Genomic DNA, 13,011 nt, shown 5'->3' on the forward strand with positions numbered 1-13,011 from the left:
ATATCATCTTTTACATTTTTTTTATCTAAAAAGTTCTTTGTGTGTTTATTTTTATTTGTTTGCTTATAAGTTAAATGTTCTTAAATATAGAAACTTTAATAAAATATAGGTTTTTCAAATTGATTTGAAAATGTTGCACTTTTGACAAAATATCGGTCAAAACATCGGTAATCGGTGGGCTAGGACTCTCCAAAATCGGGATCGGCATTGGACCCAAAAATCTGGAATCGGTCGGGCTCTAGTTTAGATATCAAATTATTTATAATTCCAATCCCCCCCACCCCCCACCCAAAATGTTAATGTCCAATTGTTTTTTTCAGTTTAAAGTCCCAACTCACTGGAGTATCGTATGTCAATTCGGGAGAGTTCAGACATAATATGTGCTCGGCCAATTGTGTTTACTCTGCATTCTGGTCATCTCAGATGATCTGCACTTGGCTGACTGACAATAGGAGGTTGTTGCAGATGTGATAACGTATGGATAGTCTTGTTAACCCTCCTTGGACAGTGCTCTGGCCAGCTAAGCTGCCAACCACAATTGGGAGGGCGTGATTGAATACCGGGCCATGGGGACCATCCACACACTTATACAGGGACTTAGCAGGATGTGCCACCCAATAGCCCCATTAAATATCATGGTCCCTCAATCACTATCCAGCTGTATATTATGTGAAAAAAAGGTGTACGCTTGCTGCTTGAGGAAAGCTCTCATGCCAAGCAATCCATTACAAATAACTGCACAAAGGCTTCCTGCAACATGGATCTGTATGAACAGACCCAGTTGCAGTCATAATTCTGAGGATAAGCACTCTGATGAAAGCCAGAAAGCAGAAGCCTCTGGTTCAGAGCATAGGCTGCACTAGGTATAATAAAATAGAGAAAGGATATTGTTTTCATCACCTTTTGCATTTAAGAGCTCCACCAATCAAGGGGTATGTTGGTAATAAGAAACACTGATGGTGATTGGTGGATACTTTTTGCCTATTCTTCTGGGGTCCCTGACAGTATGTAGTACAGAAAGAATGTATTCTCCATTCAGCTTTGCTCTTCTTCTGTTAGTTGTTATGAATGGTCTCCAAGATTGCTGGGAGCTCCTCTCTAGTTTCTATGTGAAAGATGATGACAGCAATGTGCTATCCCTATTTTACTCAGCGAGGCTATGTCCCTGGGCTGCATTCAAAAGCACCACTTGCTCTCTAATGCAGAGACAGCACAGCTTCCAACAAGAGGACAGGACAGGTCAGCAGACTCTGGGAAGTGGGGCTGACCATCGGAGGGGCAGGGCTTACTGTAGAGGAGGTGGGGTTAATGGTGGGTGAGGCAGGATTGACTGTGTGATGGACATGGCTACGTTGTTCAGTCCCTGGTTGGGAGGGGTCCTCCAGGCAGTTGCCTGTGTCCTATGTGAGGGGAACAATATGAGTTGTTAAGACAGACACACATCAAATGCTGAATACACAAAATGATGCATTTTTGAAGCATGCACAAACACAGACACACATGCACGCGCGCACCGACACACAGGCTAAGTGGGTTTTTGTACTCATCTGTGTATAATTTTGTGAATTGTGACTTGCATAGTATCATGACACATGTGGTATCATGAGAAACATGTTGCAGCATGTACACAGCCCTAGTCGCAGTGGGTTGTGTAAAATGGCAGGGATGGGAGATGTGTGTAGGAATGTCTCTTTGAAGGATGTACATGCTCTCCTTTAATTAACTTTTAAATAAAGCTCCTTGAGAGCTGCCTACAGCTCCAGATTCCACAGACCTTTCACTCAAAACTGAAATAGGCTTGTTAGAGCAGTGTGTGTGTGCGCACGAGTGTGTTTCATAGAGTTATAGTAGAGGGAGTGGAGTCTTGGTTAGAATACTGACCTGTATTTATCTCTAATTAGTTGTAAGGTTTCCCTCTGACCGTAATAAACAGGCGCAGATGGGCTACCACTGATCACAGTAAACTCATGTACAGACACACGCACAGAACCGAGAGCACAAACACACAAATGCAGCATTCACAAACATGCACACACAGAGCAGTCTGAATGTGACAATTTCCTGGGGAAGACAGTGTTTCAGCAGAGCGGAAGAAGGAATGTTGAGGAGGAATGTTTGGTGTGGGAGGATTTCTCATAAGCCCTTTTGACCATCTGACCTGTGACACTGGTACAAACAATATTGCTCAGGGGACCATTGTGCTACTTCTGACCCCAACACTCTGGTCCACCAGACTGAGAGACTGTAAGAAAGCATGATAGTACGATCATACTGTACAAGTGCACCAGAGTGTGCATGTGAATGAGTGACTGTGAGTGCACAACTGAAACTGAGCATCAGTATGAATGAGTGTGTGAGTATAGATATGAATGTGTATTGAGTATGTGAGTGAATGAGTGTATACATGAGTCTGTGTATTGAGTGTGTGAGCGAAGGAGTGTATGTATGACTCTGTAAATGTATGAATGTGATTGGGCATGAATGTGACATGGAAGAAATTCTGTATTTCAGCCCCTGCCTTCAAGGTGCCACTGTAGGCACTGCAATTTCATTATCCAGTGGTAAGTGGTCAAAGGAACATGACCAATTATACAACTAAGGACCCACTGAACAGCTTGCTGGCCCATGGGTGCAAGTCTCTAAATTAGGGGTGCCCAGTCTTAGCCAAAAAACATTGTCATCTGTGCAGGTTTTTGTTCTAGAACAGCATTAAAACTCTTAAAATCAATCTGCTTGTTTGAAGACCATGACTAGTTAATTGTTTGAATCAGATAGCACAGTGCTTGGTTAAAACTAAAACCCACAATGGACCTTTTCAGATTGGACACAATGTTGAAACTAAATGATCAACTGAAGTGATTATTAAGGTACCACAATGTGTGTATTACTAAACAACTACTGTATCACCCTCTTGGGTTTGAAAGACAGAAATAAAAGTTGAAGAAGTCAGGAAAAGAAGGAGGAAACTAAAGGTTTTAAAAGGCTAGAAAAGCCAAGGCCCTAAGTATGTTCTTCAGTGAACGAATGAGTGGATGAGTGTAGGTATGAGTGGGAGCACGTGAGTGAATGATTGAGTAAGAGCACAAGTGATCAAGTTATGAGCAAGCAAATTATGTCTGGTAAACCATGCAGCTTGTGACAGGTGCTCCTCCTCAGTGGCAGGATGGTGTGATGAGAGAATGGCAGGACAGAAGGAAATACTAGATGAAGAAAAGATAAACAGACAGCAGAGGCTAGAACAGAGACCACAAATGAGGCCTGTGTGGACTCAGATCTTATGCCAAGATCCACCACCCCTCTACGCACCACCCAGAATGCACTGGGCAGAGATTATTAGAGCATCGAGAAAAACCAGGAAAAAACCCTGAGTGGCCACATGCCCCAAGCAGGCCAGGGGCAGGGCCGGGGAGGAAGTTCAGATCACAGATGAGTGCTCACACTTCCTCTCAATCAGCAGGGCTTCCCGTGTGAAGTCGGAGCCGTCGCCCCACAGGACACAAACACGTCCTAAGAACAGCTCTCCCACCAGAGGAACCTTTTTCCCTGCAGTCTTAAACAATGGTCTGTGGATGTTTATTGATTTTGGGAGGGCTTTATTAATAGATGGTTTGTTTGCCCTTGGGGACAGTATATACGTATCTAAATGTAAAAAGCTGTATGGAATCTATTGCTTGTAGGGGATCTCATCACTGTTTGTACACATTTAGGGGCATCTCATCACTGTTTGTACACATTTCTCTATCTATATTCTCTATGTGATCACTAGCTGATCTTCCTGCTCCTGTTCCCTTTCCTGTTCTCTGCTTAGCTGGGTGTATGTACTGTAACTCACACTGTTTCTTTGCACTGGCAACACTTTCATGAAGGGTTGCACATCTGTTCTTCTACTTTAATTAATACAGCTGGATTACTCTAAAATGTCCACTAGAAGCCCCAAAAACTTGATTATTTGTTGTTTTAAATAATTTAGCTGTTTCATGAAACTTGTCATTGGTTCTGCTAGGTCACCACCCACCCATTACTCAAATATCTTTCTCAACCCTCTTATACAGTACATCTCCCACTTAAACTGTACATAGTTTTTAAAAATCTATAATTGTGAATATTGGAAAACGAAAAGGGATAACAGGGACTGAATGGTAAGACTCCATATTTCTCAATTATTGTAAACTCGTAATGTTCATACTCAGGTTAAGAGTAGTACTTTGCTATTTTTGTCAATGTACTCTCTATCTCTTTATCTCTCTGAACAATAATTAACATATGCATAGCTGAAGAAAACTAAAGCATTCAGTATATTGGAGATGTCCAGGATTGAAAACATGCTTGCACCTAAAAAGCTTGCTAGCACATAATTTTCAACAAAAATTTTTAATAAGCCAGGGCTGAAATGGGTTTGAATTCATGTGATGAATTAATTTGGTAGCCGTGATGGCTGTGTCTTACAGGTCTGAGCAACAGAAAGCATGTACATCTGTAAATTATGAATGACAAACATTTCAAAAGTGAAAACTCATGAAAAAAGAACAGAGTTTTTTAATCATTTTAGGCATGGCAAGGGCATGGACTGGGACCTAGTAAGTGCAAATCTAAACTCCAGATTTTGTAATATCTCAGGAAAATTTGTGAATGGTATAAGAACACATTTCAATAAATTAAAGAAAAAGAAAAATAAACTTTGTGTAAATTTAGGCTTCATGACCAAATATGTGTGCCAAATTTCAAGTAAATGACAGTGTTCTCAAAAAAAAAAAACCATCCATTACACACAAGATTTTGTCTGTGTGTCTTTGATAAGCTGGGACAAGAAAGCATCAGCAAGGCACTGGAATAGTCTTCAAATTTGTGTATGAATGAAATGGGCAAAATGTCCATAAATATTCCATCTCACAAACACCTAAAATTGACCAGATGTGCATTGTAGCAACATGTGCAGCTTATCAGGCTAACCATAGGCTTGCAATGGTATTTGCTATACCTTTTGATTTCCTCTAGTCTTTTCTAATATCATACAATTAAAAGTGTGTCTTACTGGCAAATTTGGGCTTACTGGCATTGTAAACAATTAAAATCCCAGAGTATTAATTGAATTTTTTCAGTAATTTGTAGACTGACTGTTTGTTTAATTGGCTAACTAATAGGAAAGGATGCCTCTATGGGATTCCCAGGAGAACACATTAAACATGCCATCAAACCACCACCACTCCACCTTCCAAGAGAAGGACCATTCCAACATGGTTGTCAAGATTTTTGAATTCTTTGAGTGGAGTAGGATAGGCCATGTCAGGTTTTCTATGCAGACAGAAAAATGGATCTATGCTCACACAGACATGGCACATACTGTGGAAAATAATAACCTAATAACAAAATACAGAGTGATTTTCCTCTTCCCTCCAGGGCAGTCAGGTTAAGCTGTAGGATTTTATAATGCATTTGACAGGGGAGGGGCTTGCTTTACTGGCGTGTACCTGCAGGATGCTACTCACCTGCAGGCCGCCCCCTGGGACACGAATACCATGGCTGACTGCATTCCTGACTGCCTCTCATTCGATCATATCGCCCGAAAGTGCACTGAGCCATTTTCCATCATGAAGCACATATCCATAATTTCACAGTGTAACTGAGCTTAGCTATAGTAAATTATTTCTTCTGTCCATATAAAATATTCCGTCAAGGAAACTTTTTTTTTTGTAAAATAAGTGTGGCACCAGAGGAAACAAATACAGATGGGTGACAAATTAAAGGAAAAACCTGAATAAATTAATGGAGAAACATAACAAATATAGATGCTTCCATACAGGTGTACTGCATGATGCAATTAAGCAATTAACATCCTATCATGTTCTGTGGCATGTACAAAAATGCTGAGCAAGCCAAGTTAACCTTGATTTTGGATAAAGAGGGCAAGAGGAAAAGATCTAAGTGACTTTAAAAAAGGGTTCTTTATTGGGGCACGGATGGCAGGAGCTTCAGCTACAAAGACTGGTCAACTGGCTACTGTTTCAATAGGAACAGTGACTAAAGTGACATCTGCATTTAGATCTATGGGAAACACCTCATTACGTAGGATCGGAAATTGTGGTTGAGAGCACATATTCGATGACCATGATGCTCTTGCATTAGTGCGATATGTAGGAAAAAAGAGCAACTGTACAGGTGACTGAGAATGTCAATGCAGGACATGATCAGACTGCATCAGCAAAAACAGTCTATCGACAGCTATAAAGAGAGGGATATTATAGTAGAGTTGCAGTGTATAGACCCCTCATTACAAAGATGAATGCACATTCGAGAGTTCAGTGGTGTAAAAACCATAAGCACTGGTCTACAGAGATTTGGGAAAAAGTGATATGGTCAGATGAGTCATCCTTCACCATATTCTCAACAAGTGGTGATTGCATGTGTGATGTACACCAAGAGAAAGGTATACGCCTCAATGCTACATTGAGGGGGCCTGGTGGCTCTGTTATGCTGTGGGGGCATTTTCCTGACATGGTTTGGGTTCCCTTCAATACAAAGTTATTCTGAGTAATCACCTTTATCCTATGATAAAATATTTCTATACTGATGGGAGTGGCCTCTTCCAGGATGACAATGCCCCTATTCACAGGGCACAAGGTGACACTGAATGGTTTGATGAGTATGAAAATGATATAAATTATATGCTATGGCCTTCAGTCACCAGATCTCAATCCAATTGAACACCTATCGGACATTCTGAACCAATGTATTAGACAGCGCTCTCCACCATCATCAAAACACCAAATGAGTGAATATTTTTTGGAAGAATGTTCAATCCCTCCAGTAGAGTTCTAGAGACTTGTAGAATCTATGCCAAGGCACACTGAAGTTTGACAGCTTGTGGTGGCCCAACACTTTACTAAGACATTTTATGTTGATTTTACCATTAATTTGTCAGCTGTCTGTACGTTTGAACTGCTACAACTTCACAATATAGGCCCTGACCTTGTATTTCCTGTCATCTGAAACACCAAAGGGAACTTTGAATGTGGATTTCTGACAGCACATATCCACAAACATAATGAGGTGTTTTCACATAGATGAGTGGTACAGAGAGCAGTATAGGTAGAATAAAAAGGTAGAGAGGTAGAGAGAGAAGTACTGGTATAAGTAAAAGTACAGCGGTAGGGAGCAAAGAACAGGTAGTGTCATAAAGGTAGAGTGGTGCCAGGAGCAGTACATGTATTGTGGTAAAATTAGAGTGGTACAGATAGCAGTACAGATAAATAAGTAAACATACAGTGGTAGAAATGTTACGTGGAGCTAGACTGGTGAACCCAAGTGCAAGACACAGAGGCGGGGAGACTGAGCTATGGTTACGCAGTGTATTTATTTGGGGTAGAGGGAACAGGGAATGGAAAGCCAGGAAGTGGGCGGAGCTGGGAAAATGGCTGGGTGAATGGGGAGCCGGGCTGGCAGTGGAAGCAGGGAAGAATGCAGAGGGAGAGCTGGGGTGCCGAACCAGACAGATCCAGAGCGGAATCCAAGGAGGAGCAGAGCAGAGCAGGATCTAGAGCTGGGGGGCCGAGCCGAGCAGATCCAGAGCAGAATCCAAGAAGGAACTGAGCAGAGCGGGATCCAGGACTGGGGAGCAGGACTGATGAATGAATTTCTGAATGCTGCTAGAATTGTCTTGTTAATGGAAGTGGAAAATTTTGTCTGAGATGTTGTTCCATGGTCTCAGATAAAGGTTCTACTGGGTTCAGATCAGGTAACTGAGAAGGCCATGGAAAATGAATAACACCATTATCATGCGCACCAAACCTTTTGGTGGCCACACATGCTCTGTGGATAGGGCCTTGTCATCCTGGAAGACACCCCTCCCAGCCTGTTGCACACATGGGATGAAGGTGACCGCTGAGAAACAATAAGCAGTGATTATCATTGAGCTTTCCTTCTAAGAGAATAAGTACACCCAAACCATACCAATAAAAAGCACACCACACCATTGTGGAACCAGCAGAACCTTACACTGTTGGAACCAGGCACTCAGGCCTGTAGGCCAGGTGTAATGAGTTTGTGTACTGAAACCCAACAAAGGTATCGTGCTGTAGGGTTCTTGACAAACTGCTCTTGATTAAACTGACTGGCTCATGCAATACACAGAAATTTGCTTTCCAGTCAAGTGACTTAAAATCGCCAGCTTGTTTAGCCTTACACCTCAAACTAATGCATGGACATCATGATCCAGAAATATGCGTGTCTGTCCATGTCTTTCCCTGCCAACATTATCTTAGACACTCTTCCTCTTGAAACATTAGCTGAGCTGTCTTAATCACTGAAGCTCCTTCCAAAAATGCCACAACAATCATTCTTTCAAACTCACAAAGGTTTAATCTACTAGTCACACTGGCCATAATTATAGGCAACAGGGCCTGGTCAGCTTTATTGTACACAGCCCTGGGCATTCTGGTATGTTAATTTAATTGTTTAATTAACTTAGGAACAACACCTGTGAAGAAGCACATTCATTATTACAAATCATTATCCCTATATTTAAAACAATTTAGTAATACCTCCAAATTATGGTGATTGAGTTGTGGGATTTAACGCAACTTAATTAAGGGAATATGGTTGCTCCAGAGTGGGGACTGGATTTACGTAATTCTTGCAGGGGGAATACTGAATTGGGGTTGTGTTTTCCAGAATCAAAGTATAGGAATTAACCCCCCTATATTTATACATGGGTATGTACAGATGTTTATGTATATAAACATGTATGAATATATAAGTGCAAGTATATATGAAAACAAGCGCAAATCCCCAATAGCTGCGACCGCACACACGCATGCATTCATGTGTGCATGCACCCACGCACACACCCTCACACAAACAGGTGACCTCTTCTTTGGCTCATGACCAACCTTTCCACAAAATCTTGTGCAAATCTGTGAATCCATTCGGGAGTTATGCGCCTTTTTGTGATAGGCCACGCCCATCGCCGTGCCCCCTCTCGATCAATAGGCCTGAAAGTTACTCAGCTCTACCTTCAGTCATGACCAACCTCCATGCCAAATTTCAGCCTCCTGGGGCGAAAACTGTGGCCACTACGGGGTGGACCAACCAACCGACTGACTGACCTACAGACAGAGCTATAGAGCTGCGGTCACAGCTAAAAATTATGTATGAATGTACATGTACAGTGAGCACCACAATTCATTGGACAGTGAAACATTTTTTGTTATTTTGGTTCTGTACACTAGCACTTTGAGTTTGAAAGGATACAATGACAATGAGGTTGAAGTGCAGACTGTCAGCTTTAATTTGAGGGTATTTTCATCCATATCGGATGAACCGTTTAGAAATGACAACACCTTTTGTACATGGTCCCCCCATTTTAAGGTACTACAAGTATTTGTTGAATTGGCTTCAGAGATGTGTTTCATTAGGCAGGTGTATTCATTTGTGTCGTTAGTGAATGCAGAAGAGAGCTGTTGATGTCTAGTCTTGATTCTAGACTTTTCAATTGTCTTTGGAGATTGTTGTTGGGGTGTGACAACATGAGGAATAGAGCAGTGTCGATGCAAATTAAGCTGGCCGTCATAAGGCTCAGAAATGAAAATCAATCAATCAGGAACATTGCAAAAACCCTGGGCATGCCCAAGTCAACAGCTTGGTTCATCATTAACAAGAAAAAAACAACTGGTGAACTCAATTACGTCAAAAGACCCGGTAGACCGAGGAAGACCACTGTAGTGGATGACCGGAGAATACTCTCTATGGTGAAGAAAACCCCCCTGACAACAGTCCAACAGATCAAAAACACTCTCCTGGATGCAGGTGTAGATGTGTCAAAGTCTACCATACGAAGAAGACTACACCAGCAGGACTACAGAGGGTACACTACAAGATGCAAACCACTGATAAGCCTGAAGAACAGAAAGGCGAGATTACAGTTTGTTAAGAAGCACCTAAAAGAGCCCCATGAGTTTTGGAACAAAGTCTTGTGGACAGATGAGACAAAGATTAACATGTACCAGAGTGATGGAAAGAGGAAAGTGTGGAGAAAAAAGGAAATGCCCATGATCCAAAGCAAACATGGTGGAGGGGGTGTTGTGGCTTGGGCCTGTATGGCTACCAGTGGAATGGGCTCACTTGTCTTCATCGATGATGTGACTGCAGACAGAAGTAGAACAATGAATTCTGAAGTCTACAGAAATATTTTGTCTGCTCAGATAAAACCAAATGCCTCCAAACTTATTGGACGGCACTTCATCATGCAACAAGACAATGACCCGAAACATACTACGAGAGCAATGAAGGGGTTTTTGATGGCCAAGAAGTGGAAAATCCTTGACTGGCCGAGTCAATCACTGGATCTGAATCCAACTGAACATGCATTTTACATGCTGAAGAGGAGTCTGAAGGCAAAAAGCCCCCGAAACAAGCAGGAACTGAAGATGGCTGCAGTACAGGCCTGGCAGAGCATCACCAGGGAAGATACTCAGCGTCTGGTGATGTCTATGCGTCGCAGACTTCAAGCAGTCATTGGATGCAAAAGATATGCGACCAAATATTAAAAATTATTACTTTATTCTACATTATGTTAAACTGTCCAATATTTTTTGATGCCCAAAAATGGGGGGGAGTATGTACAAAAGGTTCTATAATTTCTAAATGGTTCATCCGATATGGATGAAAATACCCTCAAATTAAAGCTGACAGTCTGCACTTCAACCTCATTGTCATTGTATCCTTTCAAACTCAAAGTGCTAGAGTACAGAACCAAAATAACAAAAAATGTGTCACTGTCCAATGAATTATGGTGCTCACTGTATGTACATAGGGAAAGCCATTAAATCCAAAATTTGTGTTTAATTTCTCCAAGGAAACTAGTATCACACGATGTGATTATAAAAAAATTCCATTCACTCTCCATTCTTTAAACTTTTCAGATGTGGTGTCACTGCTTGGGAAGTCTGCAGACCTATGAAAATCATTGTCCTCAATGTATAGGAAGCCTTTTTCAAGCATATGAAATAGCTTCAGTCTTTTATCTCTCTAGCTGGGAGTTTAAAGCACTGTCTAAATGGATAGAGTTCTAAAGCCCTCCATCTGTTATCACAGGTTGGATGGTGGGGTGCTCTCTCTCTCTGACAGTAAGCATGCTTGCTGTCTCAGGCAAATCAGTGCTGCACAAAAACGAATGGGCGCATCTATCTGTCTCTGACAAAAACACACAATTGTGCACCAGAGTGTACGCACATTCGCACACACACACACACACACAAAGAATGATGTGCAGTGGTTAAAAATGAGCTGTTAGGGCCTAAGCTCCCCTGTAGATGTAACAGGTCAAGGCTTCTTACCTATAATTACAACTGATAACACCGGTGGGTAATGAAACCATGCATCAAGGTACAATGTTTCTCTAAAGCACACACGTATTTATGTATAGTCAAAATCAATTAAACCATATTTGTTCGGTCCACAAAGGTCAAAATAATGTAGATGATTGAATCATCTGTGCGTTCTGTGTGTTACCTGCTTCGCTCTGTATTGAGGTGCCGTGCAGTCCGTGGGACTGAATAACTACGCTCCAGCTCACGTGATTGCCGCAGCAGACACAACAAGGCTTTCAGCTTGTACGGGCTCGCACGAGCGACACGGTCCGCGGAGTGGATTGGTATGCAGTGTACAACGGCATAAAAAATAAACAACGCAGTCTTTGTTTTGTTATGTGAAGGCTAAAGGTGCAATCTAAAATGGATTACTACGCCTTAATCACTCAGTTTTTATGTACCCCGAAAATAACTCAGGAATTATAACCGCCTGTGCCATCAACGGCAGCAATTTAAGACCGTTAACATTAATCTTAGACTTATATTTAATAATACTCAAAAAAAAAAAAAAAAAAAACAGATAGCGTACAAATGCAAACACATTCAGTTGAACACATAGAGTGCGGGTAACTTCCACTTTTAAAATAAGCAAGACTTACCATGGTTGAGAGTGAGCGGTCGGTGTCGGTCATGAAAAGTCTGCCAAAACAAATTGTATCCAGACGCAAGCTCAGGCAACTGCTCTCGTCCAGTTTAAATAATAAACTGTCGGTAGCGTTGGATAGCCTTTGGCTACAGATTTGTGGACATCACTGCTGCCACCGACAGTCAAACCACAGTGTTCACAAAAGCGAGTTTTGACACTGACGGCGCTGCCCTCTGTCTTCTCCGTCAGCAGCAACCCTGTGCCCTGGAATGCGCAACAGCTGGAAATGGGACGAAGGAAGTTTCTGCCTTTTGCTTACAGAAGGTGGAACGGAACGTCAAATTGGCTACGCCGATAGACACTCGAGAATTAACGATAGTAATAAGCAGGTGCACATGTAAACTGACTGTTGAATACCCATAAACACTGTTCATAACTGGAAAATGTAAAAACGATTGAACGGAAGATGCCCACGCGTTATAATTCCAAGCGCCAATGAGATATGAAGCTGAAACTCCATGTCAAAGTGAAGCGGTGTGTGTAACTGCAGTTCACTGTCTAATTTCACGCTAGCGCTGTAATTCCAGGCTGTGCTGAAGTGCTAAACCACAACAAAGGCTGTGTTTATGTAGCCCAATATAGGCTTTCTGCTGTGTATTCCACACACATTATTTGTAGTTGTATATAGTTAAATAAATACATATAGTTGAACAAATAAAAGGTCCATAATTTAAACACTAAAGGCTACAAATGACACACCTTTCGTTTCACATTACACGTTAATTTGTTTACAATAATCAAACCGTAAATAAACCCATATTATATGCTACATATGTAAGAAGCAGAGACGGAGACTGGCTTGGCTGTTTTCGAATCGCTCCCGGGCAGCTTCGCTTTATTTGTGACATCTCTTCAAAACGGTAATTCGTAGACTGACCATCATAGCTGAGCGAAGCCTGCATTTGTCAAACCCCGTTCGCCGTGATTGGCTGCCCCGGCGCAACGGGGACTAACCAATCACACAGCCTTAACGTCACATCACACAAAGGTTGGATAATTTAC

At 41.8% G+C, this 13,011-nt stretch overlaps 1 protein-coding gene across 6 annotated transcripts in view; it reads right to left on the reverse strand.

Moving 5' to 3' along the window:
* The window catches only part of phldb2b (pleckstrin homology-like domain, family B, member 2b), a 107,627-nt gene extending 95,206 nt beyond the window's left edge, over positions 1 to 12,421 (reverse strand). For all 6 annotated transcript variants that reach the window (XM_035412066.1, XM_035412065.1, XM_035412061.1 and 3 more), the window contains exons 1-2: positions 11,963 to 12,421; positions 1,290 to 1,400 (exon numbers count right to left, since the gene is read on the reverse strand). In XM_035412066.1, the coding sequence (XP_035267957.1) occupies positions 1,290 to 1,400; positions 11,963 to 11,995 (144 nt within the window). In that variant the 5' untranslated portion in view covers positions 11,996 to 12,421. The remainder of the gene's footprint in view (positions 1 to 1,289; positions 1,401 to 11,962) is intronic.
* Positions 12,422 to 13,011: the final 590 nt, after the last annotated feature.

This window comes from Anguilla anguilla, chromosome 4 (assembly GCF_013347855.1).
Source record: "Anguilla anguilla isolate fAngAng1 chromosome 4, fAngAng1.pri, whole genome shotgun sequence".
NCBI lineage: Eukaryota > Metazoa > Chordata > Actinopteri > Anguilliformes > Anguillidae > Anguilla > Anguilla anguilla.